Here is a 22,870-nt window from a genome sequence, read left to right as displayed (position 1 = left end):
CTCACTGATTGTCACCTATCAGATAGCTTGCCACACTGGAATGCTGATGTTTTAAAGTTTAGGTGTTCAAATTAGTAAGAGGGCATTCCTGTCCCCATCTCAAGCAGCTGAATAGATTTCATTCCAAGAGTCCAATAACATTCATCTTGAAGCTAAAAACAAGTATGGACAGGTTCAGCCCAATAGATACATTTGAGAAAGTTGAGAGTGAAGAACAGAGAAATATATATAAAAGTTACTATCTTAAAGTGTAGATTTTTACTGCCAATATAATGTGCAATATAACTGAGTTATTGCTGTTGGGAGAACAATACATTTGAATTCCCTGACTTTTGTGAGTTTAAAGTGTCAGCTATAATGTTGCAACATGGTAGTTTAAAGCAGTAAAAAAGAAAAAGAAATTAAGAGTAAAGGAAAAAAGCTCTGGTTATGTATTTATAATGCAAGGAAGGGCAATATTTTCCACTGAGATTATCTCAAATCCCAATGGCAATAGTTTTAATTGTATCCATTAAGACAGACATTAGAAAGGAGCTTATTCCCTCTGTCTGAATACCTACTTCTCCAAGACAACCACAAACTCAACAGGCCCCTCTCTCCCACCCCTGTTTCTTATTATCAGAATTTGATTGTAAATGCTTCGGAGCAATGACTGATTCTTACTAGCGGTGTAAGCGACTAGTCACTAGTGTAAGTAACAAGTCACCGTCTATCAGAGGCAGCAAAGGGCGGGGAGCAGGAACTGGTGCTGGAGGTAGCCATCTTAAAAGCCGGTTCCCCTCAGCCCCATCTCTATGGGGAGCAGGTGAGGCTTGCCCCCAGTTCCAGACACTGAGTCTCAGCTTTTTAAATGTATTAAGAGCCTGCTGCCTCTTAATACATTTAAAAGGCTGGCGAGCAGCAGGGGGGAACAGGCACAAGCTGGGAATCAGCTGTCCCAGCTCACACTGCATCTCCCCTACTGCGCTTCAGTCTTTTAAATGTATTAAAAGCCTTCTGGACCTTAATACATTTAAAAGACAGAGCAGCAGCAGGGTTAGCTCCCATGGCTGGGAGCTAACCCCACTGTGGCTCTCCCACTTATTGACTAATCAATGGAAAATCCATCGCCTAGTCAATGAGTTGATTAAACTAAATTTAACATCCCTAATTCTTATTTTATATTATTTATTATTTGTATTGGGATAGCATCTACAGGCCACTGCCCTATTCTTTCAAACTTAACAAAACAGTCACTACCCCAAGAGTTTGCAGCCTACTAGGTAGAGGCGAAAGCATAATGAGGCCTTCACCACAACTGGAGCTTTTTGGTGCTGTTGTAATAAAAATAAGATCACAAAAGAATATTTTCACTTCGACTGCACTAGAGAGCATATTACAAACATAAACGAAGTTCAAACATTTCTGTGAGACAGAGAAATATCACTCTTTTTACAGATGAAGTAACATTAAGGGAACAGACAAAAAGATTAATTCTCTGAGGTACTGATCTTCACGAGCCTCAAAAGATTTTTCCAAGGTCACAGCTAGTAAATAGCAAGTCCAGAAACATAATTTAAAACCTCTCATCTTCTCCCAAACTACAAGACCACAAGAGTTACTGTTGTAACAATATAAGAATCATTAAAGAGGCTTTCAAATTTTATGAATGTTGAAGATGCCTTCTCACAGCAGTTTATTAATGAAAAGAACAAAACCTATTTCAAAAGTATAAAGCCAAGTACTGTTATGTTCAATATTCATTCCCTAAAAGCAATGTAGGACTGAACCACACATTCATTAATTTCATTTTGATTATGTTGTCTAATCAGCTTTTCATTTTTATAGGAAAAAATGAAATGTCATTATGCTTCTCCTGAGAATAACAAAAAGGGATGTACAGCACTAATCTTGTTTCCATAGCCACTATAATACACTAGATATTTCATTACAAAAAAAGTTAGGATGGAAAAACAGGATCCTTGCTTTAAAGTTCTTCTAGAAGGCAAAAATTGTACGAAAAATTCATGAACTGCAATAAATGGTATAAAATGTACTAAACCAAACCAGTATTATATATACACTGTATATTTGAGAGTTGGTGCGTGTCTGTCTAAATTGGTTTGTTCAAGAACTCCTCCCGAACAGTAAGATTTAGGACCACCAAATGTGGTATGCAGTTTCCTTTTATCATAACTTAAAGCAAGGTAAGGGTTTGGTTGTGCCAGGACAATGGGATGTGCCTACAATTCTACAGTTTCTCAGCCCAGCTCTATACTAAAAAGGAGTCAAACAAAACACACAACTCCAGCTACTTTAATTACATAGCTGGAGTAGATGTACCTTGATTCGAGTTTCCCAGTCGTCCCCACAGTGGATGGCCAATGGGAACAAATGGTCCAGTTAGCTTCCTTTACTCCTCGCAGGAGCAGGAATACCGGCCACCAATGGGGAAGCCCTCTGAGTTTGCTTTAAGTTTGTAGTAGACCTGCTAAATCAAACCCCAGCGTGAAGACATGGCCTCATAAAATGGAAAGAGAAGGGTCTGGTTGGAGGGACAATTATACTGCAGAATGACCACAGGGGTGCATCAAGGGGCCAGAGATGGGGACAGGGACAGCTATAACCCCATTGGGCCAGGACAGGGCAGAGGTGGAGAAAAAGACAACTATCTACTATATATTTTAGAGAGTTCATCTTTTTGTCTGTGTGTTTGTCCCCCCCAGCCAGGAGAATGCATCTACCCCCCAGACGTGCCCTCTGCAGCTGCAGTAGCAGCAACTATGGACAGACCCTTTTCAACTGGCCCCAAGGTGCTGCAGTGAAAGAGGGCTGGGATTGTACTTTCTCCCCTGGACAGCCTGCATCCTGAACCCCTCATCCCCAACCCCAGCCCAAAGCAATTATTTAAATGAAGAAAAGCAAATCTTATTTTAATCAAGGAACTGAGCAAGGCAAGGTGAATCAGAGAGACAGAGAGAGAGACAGAGAGAGAAACAGAGAGAGAGACAGAGAGAGAGAGAGACAGAGAGAGAGAGAAAAAATAGCCTACTAATTTAACAGGCAGTTACTATTTTTACAGGAGGTACCAAAAAACTATATTACAAATCCATTCCATTCTTGTTGGGAGTTTAGGATGATGGTTCTACAGGGCAATGATGTTTTGAAAGAGGTTTAAGCCAGGGCTACTCAACTTTGGAAGCCCCAAGGGCCACAATGATACTTATAGCACATGTCGAGGGCTACAACTTAAGTGTGGTTGCATATACATTCAAATATATATACAAATAGCTTCTTTCACACACACACAGGCATGAATACAACACAGGCCCCATTTAATGACACACACCTTATTTGAAACCAGAAGTACAAAATCAAACAGCAGCATGGGGGAAAGAGAGGAAGCAAATACAGCACAATACTGTGTTAAATGTAAACTATTAAAAAAGAGAATGCCATATTTTTTCTTCTGCATAGTGAAGTTTTAAAACTATATTAAGTTAATGTTCAGTTGTAAACTTTTGAAAGAATGACCATAACATTTTCTTCAGAGTTACAAACACTTCAGAGTTACAAACAACCTCCATTCCCAAGCATTCATAACTCTGAGGTTATACTGTATTTTAAAGGTGAAAAACAGATTTGTAGGATCACTATTCATTTTTAGTTTTATTTTTCTAAAATTCAGAATCACATTTTTTCTACCATAGTGGTTCCAAAGATACTGCAATATGCACTTTGCACAAGTACTTCTCATATTATATAATATTCCATTTAAAAACTGCATCAAGAAACATTAAGATTTTATTTTTAAGCATCCATAAGTCAGTAATTGCAAACCTTAACACTGCTCTTGTGTGCATTATAATATGATTGTTAATTACAAGATCAAATTCTATTTCTCAGATACAATCTTATAATTTTTTCTACAATCTTAAACACCAGCAGAACTCATCAGGAACTTTTGACAATTTTGCCTAAAATTTAGGAGCTTTTGTTCCATTTTTCAGGAGATGTTTAGGCATTTAGAAGCGTAAAGTAACACTGATTGTTCATATAACTCAGGCTCCTAGGTGACTCTTGAAAATGGAAATTATTGAAAATGTTACCCTTTGTAATTAACTTATTCTTTTAAACTTACTGTTTTCATTGTGATAAAAACTCAGAAATATCTTTAACAGACTCTTATTGAGTGGACGCTTCCCCTGATAAGATCTATTATGTGGAAAGGAGGTAAGTACAAACACTCTCAATCCTTAAAGATTTACTATATGTCCTGAAAAATCTCTGTAAACCAGAATTAGAAAGCCACTAATTACTGCCTACTTCACTTTGTCTTATCAAATCACTCAGTGTAAAACTATATTAACTAGACAGTAAAGAGATTAAATAAAAAAAAATTCCAGAGTGCACTCTCTCTCAGTTTTTAAATTGTTTTCAAGTTTACAGCCACACTTTTAGAATAAAATCTCTCAATGTGTTTTAAAAAGGAAAATGTAGTCCAGTAACAGATATTGAGAGAATACTTTCTTACCAAGCTTCAGGAAGCAAAAAGGAATACTCATGTGGTGAGGTGGTTTCTGGAAAATTAGAGATAATTGCCAGCCAATGCGGAAGCAAGTCTGAACCATGATACGTAAACAAGATCTCTAGGGCTCTCACATTGCTTTCCTGCATAGGAAAATATAAAATACTCAGTTTTACACATGAAAACAGTTAAAGAATTATTCTGCTTACCAAATATAGCTCAGCAAATAGTACAATTCTGACTTAATTATGCGTTTTTAAACAAGATGAGGGACTAAAATATTTATTTAAATTTAAAGATTTTCATAATCCAGAAGCTTGACAAAGCAATCTTGTTCTGTTTTACAACAATAATCAAATACAACATTCACTATTCTTGTTTTTAAAACCTCTCATTTTCAAAAATGCAATAAATTGGATGAATTTCAGTACATTGTGATGGGGAGTTAAACAGTGTTAACAAAAGCGGCTATAAAACTTTTAGAAAAAAATTAATACCCGAGCATAAGTTCTTGCTGAAAGTACAATATTCTGATTTCGGAACTTTTTGAAGAATTCAGCATCATATCTCTCTTCTGCTGCATTAGGTCCTCCAAGTATTTCCTTTAAAAAAGTTTTTTAAAAAATTATTTAAATATGTTGATAAAAGTCATATTAAAAGTCTTGCATCTTAGATTACTAGCGGAAACTTACATGAGCCAAAATTAGTATAGTTCAGTATGTTATTCCAGAAATGATTATTGATAGAGGCAATGTATGTTAATTTCTATCATTTACATGGTCATGCTGTATACACAAGTATAACATTCATCTTTGAAGTCTTAGTAGTTGGTTAGGCAATTAAGGTTTAAGTCTAAATATTTTTGGAATCAAGCGATACCTGGACATGTAATAGTTACACACTTAACTTTAAAAAGACAGTACCAACTTCAGAAAAGGCACTCGTGGTTCAAATGTTTGCTTTTTTGCTTATAATTGTTGAGTCACCTTAAATTTTGTTTCATCGGTTTACTCTGTACATTTCACAGTACTCTCTATATAATCATTTGCAATGCTTCCCCACAATATTCATTACTCTCCCTGTCATTTTTTTATTTTCTACGTAGCAACAAAGGAGAGAAAGATGTTGAAAAGAGTTAGCTAGCATGATTGTATATCCACACCAAAAAAAACCATAGAGATACACACACAACATGATAGGAACAGTTGTCCTGTCTGAAACTTTTTACTGTTTTTTTTTTAATATTATTATTAGTCTCTAGATTTCAAGTACAGTAAAACTCCAATAGTCCAGCATCCAATAGTCCAGCACTCCTGATAGTCCGGCATCAAAATGGCAAGAGAGGCTTTGGCAAAAAATGAGTCACAAAGTAACAGAGGCAGCAGCTGAACTGAGCGAAAAGGGTAAAAAGGGGTTTAAAAAACTAAAACGTTACAGTATACTGTATGCAGTATGTACAATAAAAAGGGTTAAGAACACTTTATATACTGTATATACTGTATACAGTATATACATAACCAGTTTATAGTACCTCCTGATACTCCGGCATATCTGATAATCCGGCACCACCTAGGTCCCACCTAGGTTCCGGATTATCGGCAGTCTACTGTATATGGTATCTGTTTAAGTGGACAAAATCATTAGCAACTTTTTAAGCGTATGAGGGACAATTGGGAATTTAATTGTCAATCAATTTGGATTCTATGCAATTCACTATCTTTGTGCAAACTAAGTGAAATTTAATATACTGGGAAAAAATATTTGAATGTTTAGTTCAGGGGTGGTGAACCTCAGGTTTGAGGGGCCGGATGCAGCCCCTGGATTGCCTGGATCCGGCCCCCGAGGCTCAGGGGACCCTCCAGAATTAGGGAGCCAGTACTGGTGCTCCAGCTCCCCTGTTGCCTCCCACGGGGCTGGAGCGCACATAATCTACTAGGCTAGCCACCATAGGCTCTGTTGTGCAAGGGAAATGTGTGGAGTGCCTTTCTGCTTCTCAGTCAGGGGCCACAGTGAGAGGTTTTTCCCCCCTTACTTCTCAGTTATATGCAGCACTTGACTGACTTTTCTTGTGTCAGGGCCTCTGATGCAAAAATGGTTCCCTATCCTTGGTTTAGTTTCAAACCTCCAAAGAGCATAGCAACTCAACACTTCTAAGCTTAAATTACTACCTGTGACAGGGTGGGCATACCCCACACTACAATGGGAGGGGTGAAAATCATGTGTGCAACAGAAGTCCCACCCCTTCAAGCAGACTGGGCATGCTCAAAGTGCTAGGGTGGTATAAAAGGCCAGGGAGAAGCTCAGTCTGGGCTGGCCAGCGAAGGGGAAGGTTCCCTAGATCAGAGGTGGGCAAAAAGGCCTCCGCGGGCCGTATCCGGCCCACAGAGGTCCTGCTGCTCCCCTGCCCCAAGGCCAATTGGCCTTGGGGGCGGGAGAGCGTGCTGAAGCTCCTCCTGCCCTGCCAGGAGCATGTGGCACTTTGAAGTGCCGCAAACTGCTCACAGGGCAGGGGAGAGCAGAGGAGGCTTTGCGTGCTCTCCCACCCCAAGGCCCTATTTGTCTTAGGGGCTGGGGAGCGCGGGAAGTCTCCGCCCATGCAGGGGCATGGGCACCTAGGGGTAATGTGGATGGTGGGGAGGGGGACAAAGGCACTCCCTCACCCCCAGACTAAAGATTGTCTGGAGGTAGGGAACCCAGAAGTAACTTCACCCCGCCCCTTCCGCTTGATGCCCCACCCTTTCCTGTGTGTCTGGGGGCCACTTCAAACATTTCGAAAATGGCTCCCAGCAAAAAATTATTGCCCACCCCTGCTCTAGACTGAGCTCCAGTACTGTTACAGCCCGTGGTCCAGATATAGGGAGCTGATGGGCCAGATGGCAGCAACTGTTCAACCCCTATGGAAACTCAGGGAGAAACCACAGCCAGGGAACTGGGAGACCCAACAGCTACATGGGACGACACCCCAATGGGACCGGAAGGAAGCAACCCAGGGAGGGTACAGAAGCTGCCCCTCCCACTCAGGTATTCTCAGCATGTTTCAGCCGGAGACACCGCCAAGAGGGAGCAGTAGGCAACCCCTACACTTATAGGGCCCTGGGTTGGGACTTGATGGAGCAGTGTAGGCCTGGGTCCCCCTACAAGGGGCAAATCCCCGCCTCACTGATACTGGCTAGTTCGAGGTGGAACGAAGTGTAACAGTAGTTCGAATTAGAGAGCCTAATTCGAACTACCTACTCTGTGCCGCGTATAGCCGTGGGCACGGAGTCCGCACTAACGGGGATTTAAAAATGGCGGCGCCCGGCAAGATGCAAATGAATCCCGGGATATTTAAATCCTGGGCTTCACTTGCAATTTCGAATGCCTACATAAGCCACCCTAGTTCGAACTAGGGTGGCAGTGTAGACGTACCCTCTGACTCTGACCATTAGGCCCTACTACCCTGAGGTCAGGGACACTTATTGACTTCAGCCAGTAGGCCGTTAAGCCCTGCAAATCGGACTACCTATGGACTAAGAATTACGCACGGGGCAAGTGAGTTACGGACTAGCCAGTCAGCCTTGGGTCCAGTGACCAATCAAGTGGCGACCGCACTTTGGAATAGTCATAGAAACATGCCGAGGCGAGCGTACACCGCCACACTACCATATAAGTTTATTGTAAATATTAAGGTATTTTGCTTCTAGTAGAAGCAAGCATAGCTACCAAGTTCACATATCTGTATTTTAAAAAGGTATATTGATATTTGGCTGTGACTTGGCTTTTCTCTTTAGTTGGTAGTGTAGACAGTTCTCATACATTTCTGCCAGTATCTCATGAAAAATGCTCAGAACAGCTGAGTTGGATCTGAATGGTTGTACATAAACTATTACACTGTCTATAGCACTAACGCAGGGGTCTAGTGAGGCAGCGAAGCCTCCCTCCAGCCCAGAGGGGGTGAGGGGGAAAGAACCACCTTCTCTGCCTGGGTAGTGGAACAAGGCCAAGCTCAGCCCATTCACAAGTAGGACCCTATGACTAATTCCCCAAACAAGTGACGTGAGATCCCAGCAATATAGTAAGGTGGCGTGGCTCCTCCTCCTCTGACCCAGAAAGAGTCACCAAGGAAATGGTGACTGACCCACAACAAGGGCCATGTGGTAACCCATTTTCTTCATTCACTATGTTTCCCTAAAGACACATTAAGTTTCCCATTTTCACAATCAAAAATCTCTGTTGTATAATTCCCATTCAATTATTGTAAGCACAGCAGGTATATTTTTAAATTACTGCTAACAGATAGAGGATAAAACAACAATCAATAGAGAAGACTGAAAATAGAACAAAATCAGTCAGAGAAACAACATAAGCTGTTCATAAGACAGGATCTAAGGACTGAACCCAATCTTCTCACCTCATAAGTTGCAAGTCTATCTAAATAGGTTAATAATTTCAGCCTGCTTCGAGAAAGTTCCTTTTGTTCTAGTGTTAGCCTGTTTTCAAAGAGAGAAAAAGATCACTACATTTTCAAGCTTGCTATAGCACATTAACATGATAGCCAAACTTTCAAAATTAGACTTCTATGGAAACAAATATTTATTCAAAGACAACAAGAACACAAGAGAAGAAGAAAAAAATAAATGTTTCACCAGATCCATATATTGGAAGCACAAAAGGAAATTCAATAAACTGAAAACTTTCATATTACATTACTGATTAAAATTTTAACCACAGTCCACAGTAGTAGTAAAATATATTTAGACAATTATGCATTTATAAGCCTATGAATTTAAGCAAACCTAGGTCTGTCATATTATTTACTTTGAAAAGTTCACTGATAGAAGCAGTTCTTGATGCTTCCTCGCCTCCCTTTCCTTTCTATTTTCTACTTCTTCATCAGGTGACAAAAATTCTTCATAGGGGATTTCATCAATGTCCACTTCACCTGGTAAGATAAATCTGCAGAAAGAAACAAAAATCAATGTTGACAAAAAGATATGAAGAGCTGGTTATTCAGTCAGAGGTTACACAACTTTCTGTCTGTACCTTTTGTATCTAAATTGATTTGTATTGAAACTGGTGACAATGAATTAATTACTTGGAAAACAATTTTGCTATTCTGAGCTTGAGTGATGTATTCTTAATTCAGAAATACCAGGGAGGGTATTGTTCACATTTACTTCAGAAAATGCACAAGGTTTTCATTGGTTAAAAGTTTACAAATCCAACAAGTTATCAAGTTCCTGATAATACTGCTGGAGCACATACTGATATATATAGCAGTTATTACTGGAGATATAATAGTGCACACAATTAAACGATTATCCAATAGCATTAACCGATAAGCAAAAGCTTATTGATTAATGCTATCGACTACAGGCATTCCACCCCCCACCAATAAGTTTTTAGAGGGCTGGCCAACAGTGTGTCTCAGTCCTGGCTGGTGCTAAGTCCCCAGAGATAGCCCCGCTTCAGCTCTGCAGGGAAAGTAATTTAGGGGCTGGGCAGGCAGGCAGCCTGTCTCAGTCCCAGCTCGCATTGGTCCCGGGAGCTACTGCCGGTGTGGTTCTGCACTGAAAGTATTTTAAGAGCTGGGCAGGCAGGCAGGCAGCCCAGCTCAGTCCCGGTTTGTGCCAGATCCCAAGAACTTGCTCTGGCTGTGGGGACAGCTCCCAGGACTAGATGCAAGCAGTGACTGCGCCAGGTTGCTTGCCCAGCTTCTAAAATATTTTCAATGCAGAGCCAGAGCAGGGGTAACACACAGGATCCAGCATAAGCCAGCACTGAGTACTATCCCTTATCAATTAATCATGCAGTCGAAAAATATTTTTGTCAACTACATGATTAATGAATTACATGTTTCTTAACATCCCTAGTTATTACATATACACCCATGTAGTGATGTGAATGGTTAACCAGTAAACTGGTGCAAAAGAAGGCCTGGCCAGGCTGGAGGGTGGGGTCTGCTCCAGGTCGGCCGGTCCCACCATGCTCCAGGCAGTCCCACCTCCACAGTTTAACAGATAAACATATCGTTTAACTAGTTAACTGATTAAATGGGATTTTACATCCCAAACTCAAGAAGAAATTATATTTCACCATTGTATTGAGTTATTGGGTGCTTGGTACTGCCGCGAGGGCAGAGGACTGGATTTGATGATCCCTTGAGGTCCCTTCCAGTTCTAGTATTCTATGGTTCTACCAACAAAAATGACCATCTTGTGTGTCTTCTTCAATCTTCTGTACAGAAGACAGAAGCAGACTACGTTCTGTTTCCCTGGAGGTTTGTTTGTTTGATTGTTTAACCTACACAGCTTAAGAATTAAGGCAAAAGCAGCGTTCTGCCTTAAAAACAGGCCATTTCAACACTTAATCCTAAGGGAATTCTGTGCCACTGCACATGCACAGAATTAATGTGCTGTGCAAAATTGTCATTTCCCTCCCTGCAGATGATAATTCTGACAGAAAGGTGCTAGAGCAACACCTTTTTCCACTCAAGGACCTCTTTGTGCCAGAATAGAGAGCAGTTGATCCCGGAACAGCTCACTCCACAGACAAGGACAGTGTAGAAGCCACCTTCTTCATAAAGTTGGAGGCAAGAGATATGGGGGCCCAGACAGCTTGGGGAATCTAGGACTGCTGGTGTTACAGACTGCAGCTCAGAGGGGCTAGCAGGTGGAACCAACTGGGGCAGGGACTGAATGGGAGTGAGGCTTCAGAAACACAGAGTGATGGGATCACTGAGTAGGAATGCATGATTACAGGATGGTTGTGAGATGGCTGACTGACAAAAAGACTAAGAATCAGTCAGGGTCTGCATGGGGAAGGTTCCCTAACAATCTCTTTCTTCCCCTCCACTCCTAACCCTAAAACAGTTCCATACTTCCCCCATTTACATGCAACAACACTTCAAGTTCACGCCAAGGCGCCTTTCCAGAAATACTTCTTTCTTCCTCAGATCCTCCATGACTTCCCCAAGCCTTTACACTATTTCTAAGGGCCATGGAAAACGTTTCTAAATTGTAGTTTAAATGAATTACTCAAAGTTCTGTCCCAATATGCATAGTATGGAATCTATTTGTCAAAAAAAAAATCCTGAATCCTTTTTAATGTCTGCATTGTTACAGACAGTGGCTAGCAAGTATCTTGAAATAAATTACCAAAATAATTGAAAATGGCATGATTATATTGTATTACTTTGACAAAATACCCATATTTTTAAAATACTATGTACAGAAATTTTGAGATTTTGGGATGACTTCCAAATTATTGTCTATATATTCATTTAGTCTCTATTGCATTCAGTTTCAAAGATCACAATTTACTTTATTTTCATTCACAGGAGAATTTGACTGCTATCTTTACTACTGGTTACAATTATTCATTTGGGGAAATATTTTAAACCATGTGTCCTGCGAAATCTCTTAAGACTACAGTTTGTATTTAACTGACAAATTCACTGCATAATTCCTAAGTGCTGGATACATAAAAATTATCCAACAAACCTGCCACCATCTTCTCCTTTTCCAATAGCTATGAGAGCCTCCAAGTCTGTGCCCTTTAAACCATATTGCAGCAACTCTTTAGCAGCATCCACATTCTCAGGAACTCTTTCCAGGCATTCATGAAGAACCCAGGATCGCTTCTTAATTTTACTCTACCCAGATGAGAGAGAGAGGTAAGCATGGGGCAATATGCTATAACCCACCAAAGCACTGAGATCAGTGTTTTCCAATCTGCCTCTCTTCCATTTAGAATCTTGTCAATTTAATCTGGTAATGGGAAGACTCAATGTGAACTGAACAAGGGAACGAACCAATAGAAAGAAGAAAAGAAAATAGATTTTATTTTTGCTTTGAAAATTGCAATTTCCTTTTATTTATAGCATCTCCTAACCTGTCAGTAAATGAACTGCAATGTATTGGTTAGGATTAATTAGCAGTGGGACATCACCTTTAAATTATCAGAGGCTCATAAGCCAACAGAATACCTTCAACCAAGAGAAGAGTGAGGAGGGATTTGCTAACAATGTTCAACTACCTGAAGGAGGCTTCCAAGAAGGATGGAACTAGGCTGTTCTCAGTAGTGACAGATGACAGAACAAGAAACAATGGCCTCAAGTTGAGGTAAGGAGATCTAGATTGGATACTAGGAAAAAATTATTTTACTGGGAGGGTGATTAACTGGAATGGATTTTCTGGGGGTGAGGGAGGTGGAATTGTCATCCTCAGAGGTTTTTAATGCGGGGCTTGACAAAGTCCTGGCTGCAATGATTTAGTTGGAGTTCATAATGCTTTGAGCAGGGGACTGGACTAGATGACCTTCTGAGACCTCTTCCAATCCTAATCTTCTAGGAGTCAATGAAATTAGCCCCAACTTTGTTATATAAATTAGAACATGATTTCAATTTCTATTAGGATATTAAAAACATGACCAATGAGGGAAGACTGAAAGAACTGGGCTTGTTTAGTTTAGAAAAGAGAAGACCGAGGGGACATGATAGCTGTTTTCAAGTATCTAAAGGGGTGTTAGAAGGAGGAGGAAGAAAAGTTGTTCTCCTTGGCCTCTGGGGATAGGGCAAGAAGCAATGGGCTTAAATTGCAGCAAGGGAGATTTAGGTTGGCCATTAGGAAAAATTCCTTACTGTCAGGGTGGTTAAACACTGGAATAAATTGCCTAGGGAGGTTGTGGAAACTATCTAAGAGCAAGTTGGATAGACATCTATCAGGGATGATCCTAGACAGTGCTTGGTCCTGCCATGAGGGTAGGTACCTGGACTTAATGACCCCTCGAGCGGTCACTTCCAGACCTAGCATTCTATGATTCTATATTAAGAAATTTCTTTCAACTTAAACACATACCAGGTAGTCCTGAATAGAAGCAATGTTAACAGTTGATTTCCTCCACTGTCTTTGATATACAAGATCAGAATCTAGACCATATGCTTGAGCCAAAGATAAAGCTTCACCATATTCTTCATTATCAATCTAAAATAAAGTACATGAATATAAACATCTTTGATAGAATGGAGCTGCTTTGTAGTTATTTGTGAATTGGAGTGGGGGGGGAGGGGAGAAGAGGTCAAGAGAGAATGAGTGACTACAATAGTCTAATTAAATAGGGACTGAAAAAGAAAAATGTGCATGGAAGAAAAAAAGGTCTCCAGATCTCATTCTCCACAAACACTAAGGGGCTGCTAAGAGACAGTCCCAAAACACAAAAAGGCATGTACATATTGGAGAGCTAAAAACTCTTCCTCAGTCAAATATACTGACTATCCATGAGACTTCAAGGCTAATGAGAGTTTTACCTGAAGAAAGATAACTGAGATTTGCAGGATTTTTCATGCAATATTATACATATTAACACACACAACTTAGAAATGCATGGCTAGATCCTTGTATTAACAGGAAAAAATGGGAAGATATTAAACCTGGTCTTCCTAAAACAATGAAAAACAGGGGTTTTTTTGGTGAAACTTCACCGTTGTCCTAGTCTCATGTCTCACCTTCCTCTGGTAAAGCTCCTCTGGGGTTGTGGATCTTAAACTCACAAGGCGATAATGCTTTGTAATAGTACGCGGACGTTTTCGTGGAGGAGCAAAACGCTCCATTTCTGTCACAAAATACAAGCCTTGCTTTACGTAACTGAAGTATCTGGCCTTGGCAGAAATTTCGTCATCTGAGTCAAAGTCATCTTCGCCTTCGTCTTCTTCCCCAGGCCTGCTTTCCAAGCGTAATCTTTTTGAAGCCAGTTTTATCTCACACTACATGGAAAAGCAATATGTTGTTAAAACTGTGTTGTTACTCTGCTCCAGCCTGATTCTGTGAAATGCTGAGTATCCACTATTCATATCAACTTCAGGATGAAGGACCCTCAAACTCTCCCCTCATGAACTTTAAAATATTAGCTTTGTAACCTGTAATTTGTACTTTAAGGCTGCGTCTTGGCTCCCCTACAGAACTGACCCAAATCCCACTGAACAAAACTACTTCCATAAATCAAAATAGGCTACCAGTCAGACTCAGTGTCCTCTAAAAAAGGCAGGCAGCCATACAGACTGGGGAACTAAGAGGAAATCCATATCAGTTCTGATAGCAGAAAAAGTAGGTAACATGAGTTAAGCAATATGCATACTGAAAAGTCACATATTTAGTCATTATTTGGAATTTTGTATCAATGTACTAAGCTTCTCTTTGATTAATTGAATGTTAACATCCTGAAAGAACAATAAGAAGACAGTGATAGGAAGCTTTTCAGGTCTTTCAGTTAACATTATTTCTACACGGTACATGCTACATGTGATCAAACTTGTTTATATTGCAATGACGCTGTTTTGAAACAAGTAACTGTGAAATACAGGTATTGGCCACTGTGGGAAGACAAGTTACTGGACTAGATGAACCTCTAGTCTGACCCAGAATGGTCATTTGTCTGTTCTTATGTTGTAAATCCAACATGTCGTAACAGTTGTAAAGGAAAATCAAAGGTTTAGTTGCTTGGATTGAAATAAAACTGTAATTATATATTACAGAGGGCAGGAAGCTTTTTAGCATAATTTAAACACATGAAAAACTTTACAAAAACCACATTATACATAGTTTGTTTTTAATAGCATTTTTTCTTTTCTGAAAAAGGAATAAAGTCTGCATTCCCCACTAAAGTAAAACATACTAACTATCCATTAGACTTCTAGGCCAGTAAGAGTTTTACTTGAGGAAGGATAACAGATTTGCATGATTTTTCATACAATCTGATACATATTAATGCACACATGAATTGCCATGGTTGTACCAACTTATAAATAATTTTCATACAGATCAGAGAATGAAAAAAATTACATACATATGGACAAGATTTATTCTTCCTTCTGATTAAAATAGATTGAAGAAAACCCATTTTCTCCAAGTAACAAAAAACTGAATCAAAGAATCTACACTCAAACTAAGCAAATATCTCAATAGAATGTGGCCTTGTTTATTTAGTCAGAAAGGAAGCAACTAAAAACAACAACAATTTTAAACTAGTTTGTTCATTTGACCAATGTTGCTAGCTTCCATCATTTAGGATAGTCCAGCAGAGTACATATGACAAAACAATTTGTAAAAACAACAACACAGTAAGACAAGATTTCATTTAGCATCTGTTATTAGGGTAGGAGAGATGGTCAGCTTTCGTATAAAGATTTTAAGTTGCGCATATTACCAAAATAAAAAAAGAGAAAGGTTTTATTATACTCCAGTCGGGTTTTGTTTGGTTAGTATTGTTAGTATATGTTTTACCTCCAGACTTAGAAATCCTCCATCATGAGAAGAAGTGACCTGAGGGGAACTTTCAAACCATTCACATGACTTCCCCAATAAGTTTTTTAATGTTTTCACAGAAGACACAGTCAAAGCACCAGAGCAGCGAGCCAAGATCACAGCATTTTCTGCCCACCAATTTACATCCATTAGTGGGTAATACAATTCTTTATCTAAAAGGAGAAAACAAAAGACATTTCTAACAAAAAAACCAAGAGCTGACGGGTCTTCAGTCATTAAAAGACCTCATGTGGTGGCCCAATTTAACAGACACTCTAATCAGCATCACATGCAAACTCATTTCACTAAATTTTTATTGAACAGCAATAGTATTTTAATTTAGTCAACTCTATATAAATAAAAGTAAAACTAAACCATTATAGATTGTGACCTAACTGCATTACTTTTTATATGCTGCTTGAAAAAAAAAAAAAACTAATCTACAGCAAGCTAATTTACTTGCACGGCGTATGATAGGTTTTGAATATTTTATAAAGATTTGGTCCACTGCTCCTTAGAACAGCTGGGAGTGAATTTCTTTGGCAAATGAATAGAGAATTACTGATGGAACCCAGAAGAAATTGCATCCAGCTGCAGGACATGCCACAAGTGAATGCAGAACTCCTTGAGGACCATCCAGGGAGAAAATATAGTTGTGAAGATGACATTTTAAAAAGAATTACAATCTAAAATTCTCCAAGGCAACTATTTGCTTATGAAGTTAGAGGTCAAACTTCACAGAAGATAGACATTGCCTTATTTTCTAAATATTACAGCAAACTCTCATTTCACTCCAGTCCATTCTTTTTACTTTGAATTATTCTCATTTGAACTTTATTACATACATAATTCCAATATCAGAAACTGTGTAAGTGTGGGAATGTCAGCGTTTAAATTGCAGTTATATTTTATCAACACGCTTTCCTTGGGCTCTTCTCTGATTTGGAATGCTGATCTCTCACTACCTGGCAATGATTTTATACAATAGCTGAACTGTTTAGCTACACCAGTCTTCCCAAAACAAGGCAGATGCTGTTCTTTCTATTGCAAACTATTCTGATCATGTTAATCACCATCTTAAGGATTATGTCATCAGGTGATGAGGACGAAAAAAGTGTAGATGGATGCGAATCTGTTGTTCACTCTGTCCCTTTTGTGATGTTAACTTTCTCTTCATTCTCTGAGAAGTAGGCACGGTCAGGTGACTGACCAGGGGGGACCTGAGGCTGGGTGCCTACGGCAGCTGCAGCTGCTGAGGTTGTTGAACTCTCTTTGCAGCCCACAGGCCCCAATACAGCCATTTGGCTGGTGGAAACCATTCTGGCTGTTGCCACTGCTATACTTGCTGCGTCGGCTTAAGTGACGAACTTCCGGGAGTATGTGTCTGTATAGGTTGATCATCGTCATTGTCACTCATTATAGGCGGTGTCAAAGCCAGTGTTGAAGAAAAATTGCATCTAGAGGTATGTGAGGTGCCATCTGTGCCAAAGAGTGGCATTCCCGGTACTAATGCCACCATCATATCTACTATGGTGGTAAACCGAGACAGAGGAGGTGGGGGGAGCAGGATGGGCACTGGAGGCATTTGTAGTATCGACACCAGCATTGAAGCTTGAGCTGGTGCTGGTTGCTTGTAGGGTTGCCAGATAGTTTCAACAAAAATACCGGACACACTTGACATTACATCACAATCTACATTACATCTTATTTAGAAAATACCAGACATTTATATTTTCTCAATTTATTTCCCGAACAGAAAGCTCAAATGCTGGACTGTTGGGTTCAAAAACCGGAGACCTGGCAACCCTAGATGCTTGTTAAGTGCATTCGGGCGTTCAACCGGTGACAGCAATGTAGGCACTTATATTTAAAGCGCTCAGTGCCAACACTGATCACAATCTCGCTGGTGCTGATGCTTTCGCCGGTGCCGGTGTAGAGCTCCTCTGTTTTAACTCCATGCTTGGCTTCATGGAAGACGGTCAGTCCTTCTCTTTGGGGCCCCTGATTTTATAGGTGCCGGTCCCATACCCAGTCTGTTTCTCTAGCCCTTTAGCTACAGTAGGTGAGAAGACAGACTTCTTGCTTGCCAAGTGCTTCCTCGGCAAGGAATTGGACCCCACCAAGGAGTGGACCTCTTCTTGTGTGTTTGAGCCCTGTCCTGCTCCCTGGGGCTTCAGCAAGGAGCAGTCCCTTTGTCAGGAGCCTCCCCAGGGGTCATAAGTCTGCGGGCAAAATTTGGGCTGACTCCAAGGCAGCTCTTGAAGCTTTCGAGCTGCAGTAGTTTAAGTTGGAGTGCCCAAGCTCGCCTTCCCCTGCTAGTCAATTTCAGGCATTGCGTGCACTGTTCAGTGTTGTGGTCCTGACTAAGGCAGGGACACATTCTGAGTGTCCGTCAGATTCTGAGATTGACAATTTGCAGGATTCACACTTTTAGAATCCCGGGGAACCAGGCACATCCTGGGAGACAGGCAGTTTTAAAAAGGTCTCTAAGGCTTGAGACCTCAAGTGCACGCAGTGTAGTAACCGCAGCTCCCAATAAGCGGAAGGAAGGATTTCTCCTCCTTTCTTTTTTTTGGTATATAACAAGTAACAGCTAATCTAATCTAATTAACACTAAAAACTGAACTATTAACACTAAACCTAAAATCAGTAGGAAACTCAATTGAGGACAACTGCTCTGCTGCGACCAAAGCCAGCAGCAGTCAGAAAGGAACTGAGGAGGTGTGGTTGACTGTGCACGTGGGACGGCCATTTCAAAAGCATGCACAGTTGATCAAGGGGTGGGGGGAGCGGAGGGAGGGAGAGGAGGCACTGCTGTCAAAAGTCTCCGTGGCACACCTCAAAGTGGAGCACCCACAGGGATACTACTAGAAGAACTATACTGAAACTCTGCATTCTTGGAAGATTTCCACTCTGATCGCAGGCAAACATGGTGTCAAGTAGGGATGGAAAAATGTGTTTTAAAATCTGAGCGCACACTGTGGGCTCTGCTGTATAAAACTTAAATAATCTTTATACTACAGAGCCTGCAGTGAAGCCTCCTTGGGAACAGGGCCAGAAAGGGCTGCTGCTGACCTCACTCCTGGGGAGGCAGCTTTGCTGTGGGTTCTGCTGCTGCTCCCGCTCCAGAGAAATCAGCATGTAACCTGTGATGGGGGGAGGGAGGAAGAGCTATGGACAGGGGCTGCTCCCACGGGCTCAGCGAAGCTGGAGCAGCCCCCTACCCGGGGTGGGCGGGAAGCTGCTCCAGCCCATACCACTTACCTGGAACTAGTAGGCCTCACCAGTTCAAGGGGAGGCTTACTGGTTAACCGGTTTACCTTTTACATCCCTAGTGTCAAGAAAGATTTTGTTGGTTTTAAATCAAGTCATGTAATTGGGCAAAAATAACTTTATTCTCTTGTAACTGGACTGTTTCACCTCTCTCCTAGATAAATCTTTACTGTGATTGTGCATACAAGGTCACTTAGGGTGCATCTACACAGCACCCTAAACTTGAAATAAGATACACAATTTGCACTATACAAATTGCGTATCTTATTTCAAATCTATTTCAAAATTTGGCATGTCTACACGGTGCCAAATTTGAAATAACATGCTATTTCAAGCCATTCCTTATCCCTTGTGCAACAAGTTTTACCGGGATGGTGAAACAGCGTGCCTGTTATTTCGAAAAGAGGCGGCTTGTGTAAATGCAGGGTGTCCTGAAAGAGACATGCGGTGCAGACATACCCTCAGATTGTAACCTCTAATAGCTAGGCCCACAATTACCCTAGTCAAATGTAGTCCTCATCTATGATTGAGACCAAGAGGTACAACAGCAATACAAATAAATTAACAAGGAATATCAGTGGAAGCATGACGATAGTAGCTCTTTTGCACTGAAAACTATCTACTAGATTTGTAGACATTGTTCTGATACCAATGTACAAGCATGGCACTAACACTGCATTTATTAAAAAACATTAAAACATGCTATCATCTAAAATATTAATAAGACAAGAAGGCAGACCAACCTCCTCCTATAGTGTTGTAATTTGTTCCTGACCTTTTAAAATTCACCATGCTAATGTGGAGGGGAAAGACTAAATTAAATACGAAATCTGTATTCAGCACTATGAACTCCAACGGTACGTCTACATTGCATTACCGAGCCTGTGGGAGCTAATCTTCTCTAGTAGGGCTCACATCAGCATTCCACAAATAGCTATCCAGACAGCACTTTGAAGTTGCAGTTCAGGCTAGAGCTGGGGTTCTGAAGTCCACTGATCTCCATAGGATTCAGAAGTTCTATGGATCATGTTCATTCTAAGGGATGCAAAATATCCCAAGAGGCTCCCTGGGGCACTCTGAAAATTTCTGCCGCATGCTATTTATTGTTTCCCATATTTCCAAGACAGGCAGATTTTTTGCTGAGCATTAAGCCTTCTATGAAGCCAGGATTCACAACCTTCTGATTCACCATGAATGAAAAACCCCTATATTATCTGTAACCATAAATAAAAGGATATTTCAACTGCAAAGCGTGTCTATCATTATTTTAAAACATCTGCATGCTGACATTCATTAAAGTAGGATGAACTGCAAATTAAAGATGCACATTTTTGACAACTATACTATACAAGATTTTAATTAAAACCTATTTCCTTTAAACAATGTATTTTTTTTCAGGACATCAATGTTTAAAATAATAATTTGACTACACCTCACCTCTTATTTTCTTCCTTTTTTCAACAGAAAGTCTCCACTCTGGATTGATCTCATCATAACCTGGCTAAAAAAAGTAGGAATGTTACATTAAATATATTAGTAAGTAATCATCTTTAAAAAGCAAACAGTTTGCCCCCTTTATATCTAGCTACTTTTCACAAAAGATAACACCTTCTATTTTCCATTCTTAAACTGCTCTTTTATCACTAAGACTACATCCATATAAATTCAATACATCCTCCAACAGGTCAGATGTACAAGTTGGTCCTTTTCTACAAATACTTATTTTAGAAATATAGGAAATGCACATTGGATGAGACACATGGTCCATTTAGTACAGTAACCTGACTAGGACAACTCCTGCATAAGAAGCCAGGATTGAACAACAGTTAACCCAATGACTCACTGATTTAGACAACAGTCTAGAGCAATGATAGTCCATTAATTTCTCAAATACAGGATATCCAATTAAGCTTCCCACTTTCCCAAACTACATGTGACTTGTTTAACCACAGGTATTCTAAGAGATCTATTACTAATTATAAATCAGAGAAAGCAAATGTCACTGTGAATGCCCTTGCATCTTAGGAACCCACAATTATGCTTTATAGTCATCTTATCTTCATATCTTTTCCCTTGCGAGACTAGTGAAGCAGAGGAACCAGCAGCATTTAGTAACCTCTGCACACACAGCTCCTTCCTTTGGGCACTGAAATATATTTTTCTTCATCTTGGAAAGAGCATACAAAGATGTACTGTAAGAGAGTGATGGTGACTCTCACACAGAGGCTGTGTCCAGACTCAGGGGTTTTTTCGGGAAAAGTAGCCTCTTTCCGAAAAAACTTCCCCTGCGTCCAGACTCAAGCCACGTTCTTTCGAAATTAAATAGAAAGAACGCGGCTTTTCTTTCGATGGCAGTAAACCTCATTTCACGAGGAAGAACGCCTTCTTTCGAAAGTTCCTCTTTCGAAAGAAGGCGTTCTTCAATGTAAATAGGGCTTCTTCAAAAGAGAGCATCCAGACTCACTGGATGCTTTCTTTCGAAAAAGCAAGCCGCTTTTTCGAAAGTTCAACGTGCAGTCTAGACGCTCTCTTTCGAAAGAGGCTCTTTCGAAAGTATCTTTCGAAAGAGCCTCTTTCGAAAGAGGTTTGCAGTCTAGACATAGCCAGAGTGCCGTATCTCAAGTCATACACTATGTGAAAGAAAAACAGCCTATTTACTGAGTATGGTCTGGATGCATGACATTGTCAAGATACAAGATATAGTGGCTGTATCACAAGCAATTTGAAACACCAAAAGGACATCTCTCAACGCTTGAAAAACCCAACAGGGTGAAATGGAAAGTTTAGCATTGGGAAGGGGGAGGTTTAAGTCACATAAAAGCTCACTTGGCCCACCCTTTTGTTTGTTTTTGCAGGCATGTTATCACATTTTATGAAACCAAGGAGCTGATAGAGGAGGTATCTGAGCCTTTAGCTATGATCTTTGAAAAATCATGGCAGACAGGGGAGATTCCAGAAGACTGGAAAAGGGCAAATATTGTGCCCATCTATAAAAAGGGGAATAAGAACAACCCAGGAAACTACAGACCGGTCAGTTTAACGTCTGTCCCAGGGAAGATAATGGAGCAGGTAATTAATGCAAACACTTGGAAGGTAATAAAGTGATAGGGAATAGCCAGCATGGGTTTGTGAAGAACAAGTCATGCCAAACTAATCTGATAGCTTTCTTTGATAGGATAACGAGCCTTGTGGATAAGGGAGAAGCGGTGGATGTCATATACCTAGACTTTAGTAAGGCATTTGATACGGTATCGCATGATATTCTTATTGATAAACTAGGCAAATATAACTTAGATAGGGCCACGATAAGGTGGGTGCATAATTGGCTGGATAACCGTAGTCAGAGAGTTGTTGTTAACGGTTCTAAATCCTGCTGGAAAGGGATAACAAGTGGAGTTCCTCAAGGGTCTGTTTTGGGACCCGTACTGTTCAATATCTTCATCAATGATGTAGATATTGGGATAGAGAGTACGCTTATTAAGTTTGCAGATGATACCAAACTGGGTGGGGTTGCAACTTCTTTGGAGGATAGGGACATAATTCAAAATGACCTTAGCAAGTTAGAGAAATGGTCAGAGGTAAACAGGATGAGGTTTAATAAAGAGAAATGCAAAGTGCTCCACTTAGGAAGGAACAATCAGTTCCATACATACAAGATGGGAAGCGACTGTCTAGGAAGGAGCATGGCGGAAAGGGATCTAGGGGTCATAGTGGACCACAAGTTGAATATGAGTCAACAGTGTGATGCTGTTGCAAAAAAAGCAAATATGATTCTAGGTTGTATCAACAGGTGTGTTGTAAGCAAAACTCG

General features: G+C 40.4%; 1 protein-coding gene across 5 annotated transcripts in view; it reads right to left on the bottom strand.

Annotated features, from left to right (window-relative positions):
• The window catches only part of NBAS (NBAS subunit of NRZ tethering complex), a 341,233-nt gene that overhangs the window by 263,603 nt on the left and 54,760 nt on the right, over window positions 1-22,870 (bottom strand). For all 5 annotated transcript variants that reach the window (XM_075923472.2, XM_075923475.2, XM_075923474.2 and 2 more), the window contains 9 exons: window positions 20,497-20,560; window positions 15,766-15,959; window positions 13,992-14,249; window positions 13,345-13,470; window positions 11,989-12,140; window positions 9,305-9,442; window positions 8,898-8,976; window positions 5,005-5,109; window positions 4,514-4,650 (listed from right to left, as the gene is read on the bottom strand). In XM_075923472.2, the coding sequence (XP_075779587.2) occupies window positions 4,514-4,650; window positions 5,005-5,109; window positions 8,898-8,976; window positions 9,305-9,442; window positions 11,989-12,140; window positions 13,345-13,470; window positions 13,992-14,249; window positions 15,766-15,959; window positions 20,497-20,560 (1,253 nt within the window). The remainder of the gene's footprint in view (window positions 1-4,513; window positions 4,651-5,004; window positions 5,110-8,897; window positions 8,977-9,304; window positions 9,443-11,988; window positions 12,141-13,344; window positions 13,471-13,991; window positions 14,250-15,765; window positions 15,960-20,496; window positions 20,561-22,870) is intronic.

The sequence above is a fragment of the Pelodiscus sinensis genome, chromosome 3, assembly GCF_052426305.1.
Source record: "Pelodiscus sinensis isolate ZL-2025 chromosome 3, ASM5242630v1, whole genome shotgun sequence".
NCBI classification, from domain to species: Eukaryota; Metazoa; Chordata; order Testudines; family Trionychidae; genus Pelodiscus; species Pelodiscus sinensis.
This window is presented reverse-complemented; position numbering and strand designations above follow the sequence as displayed.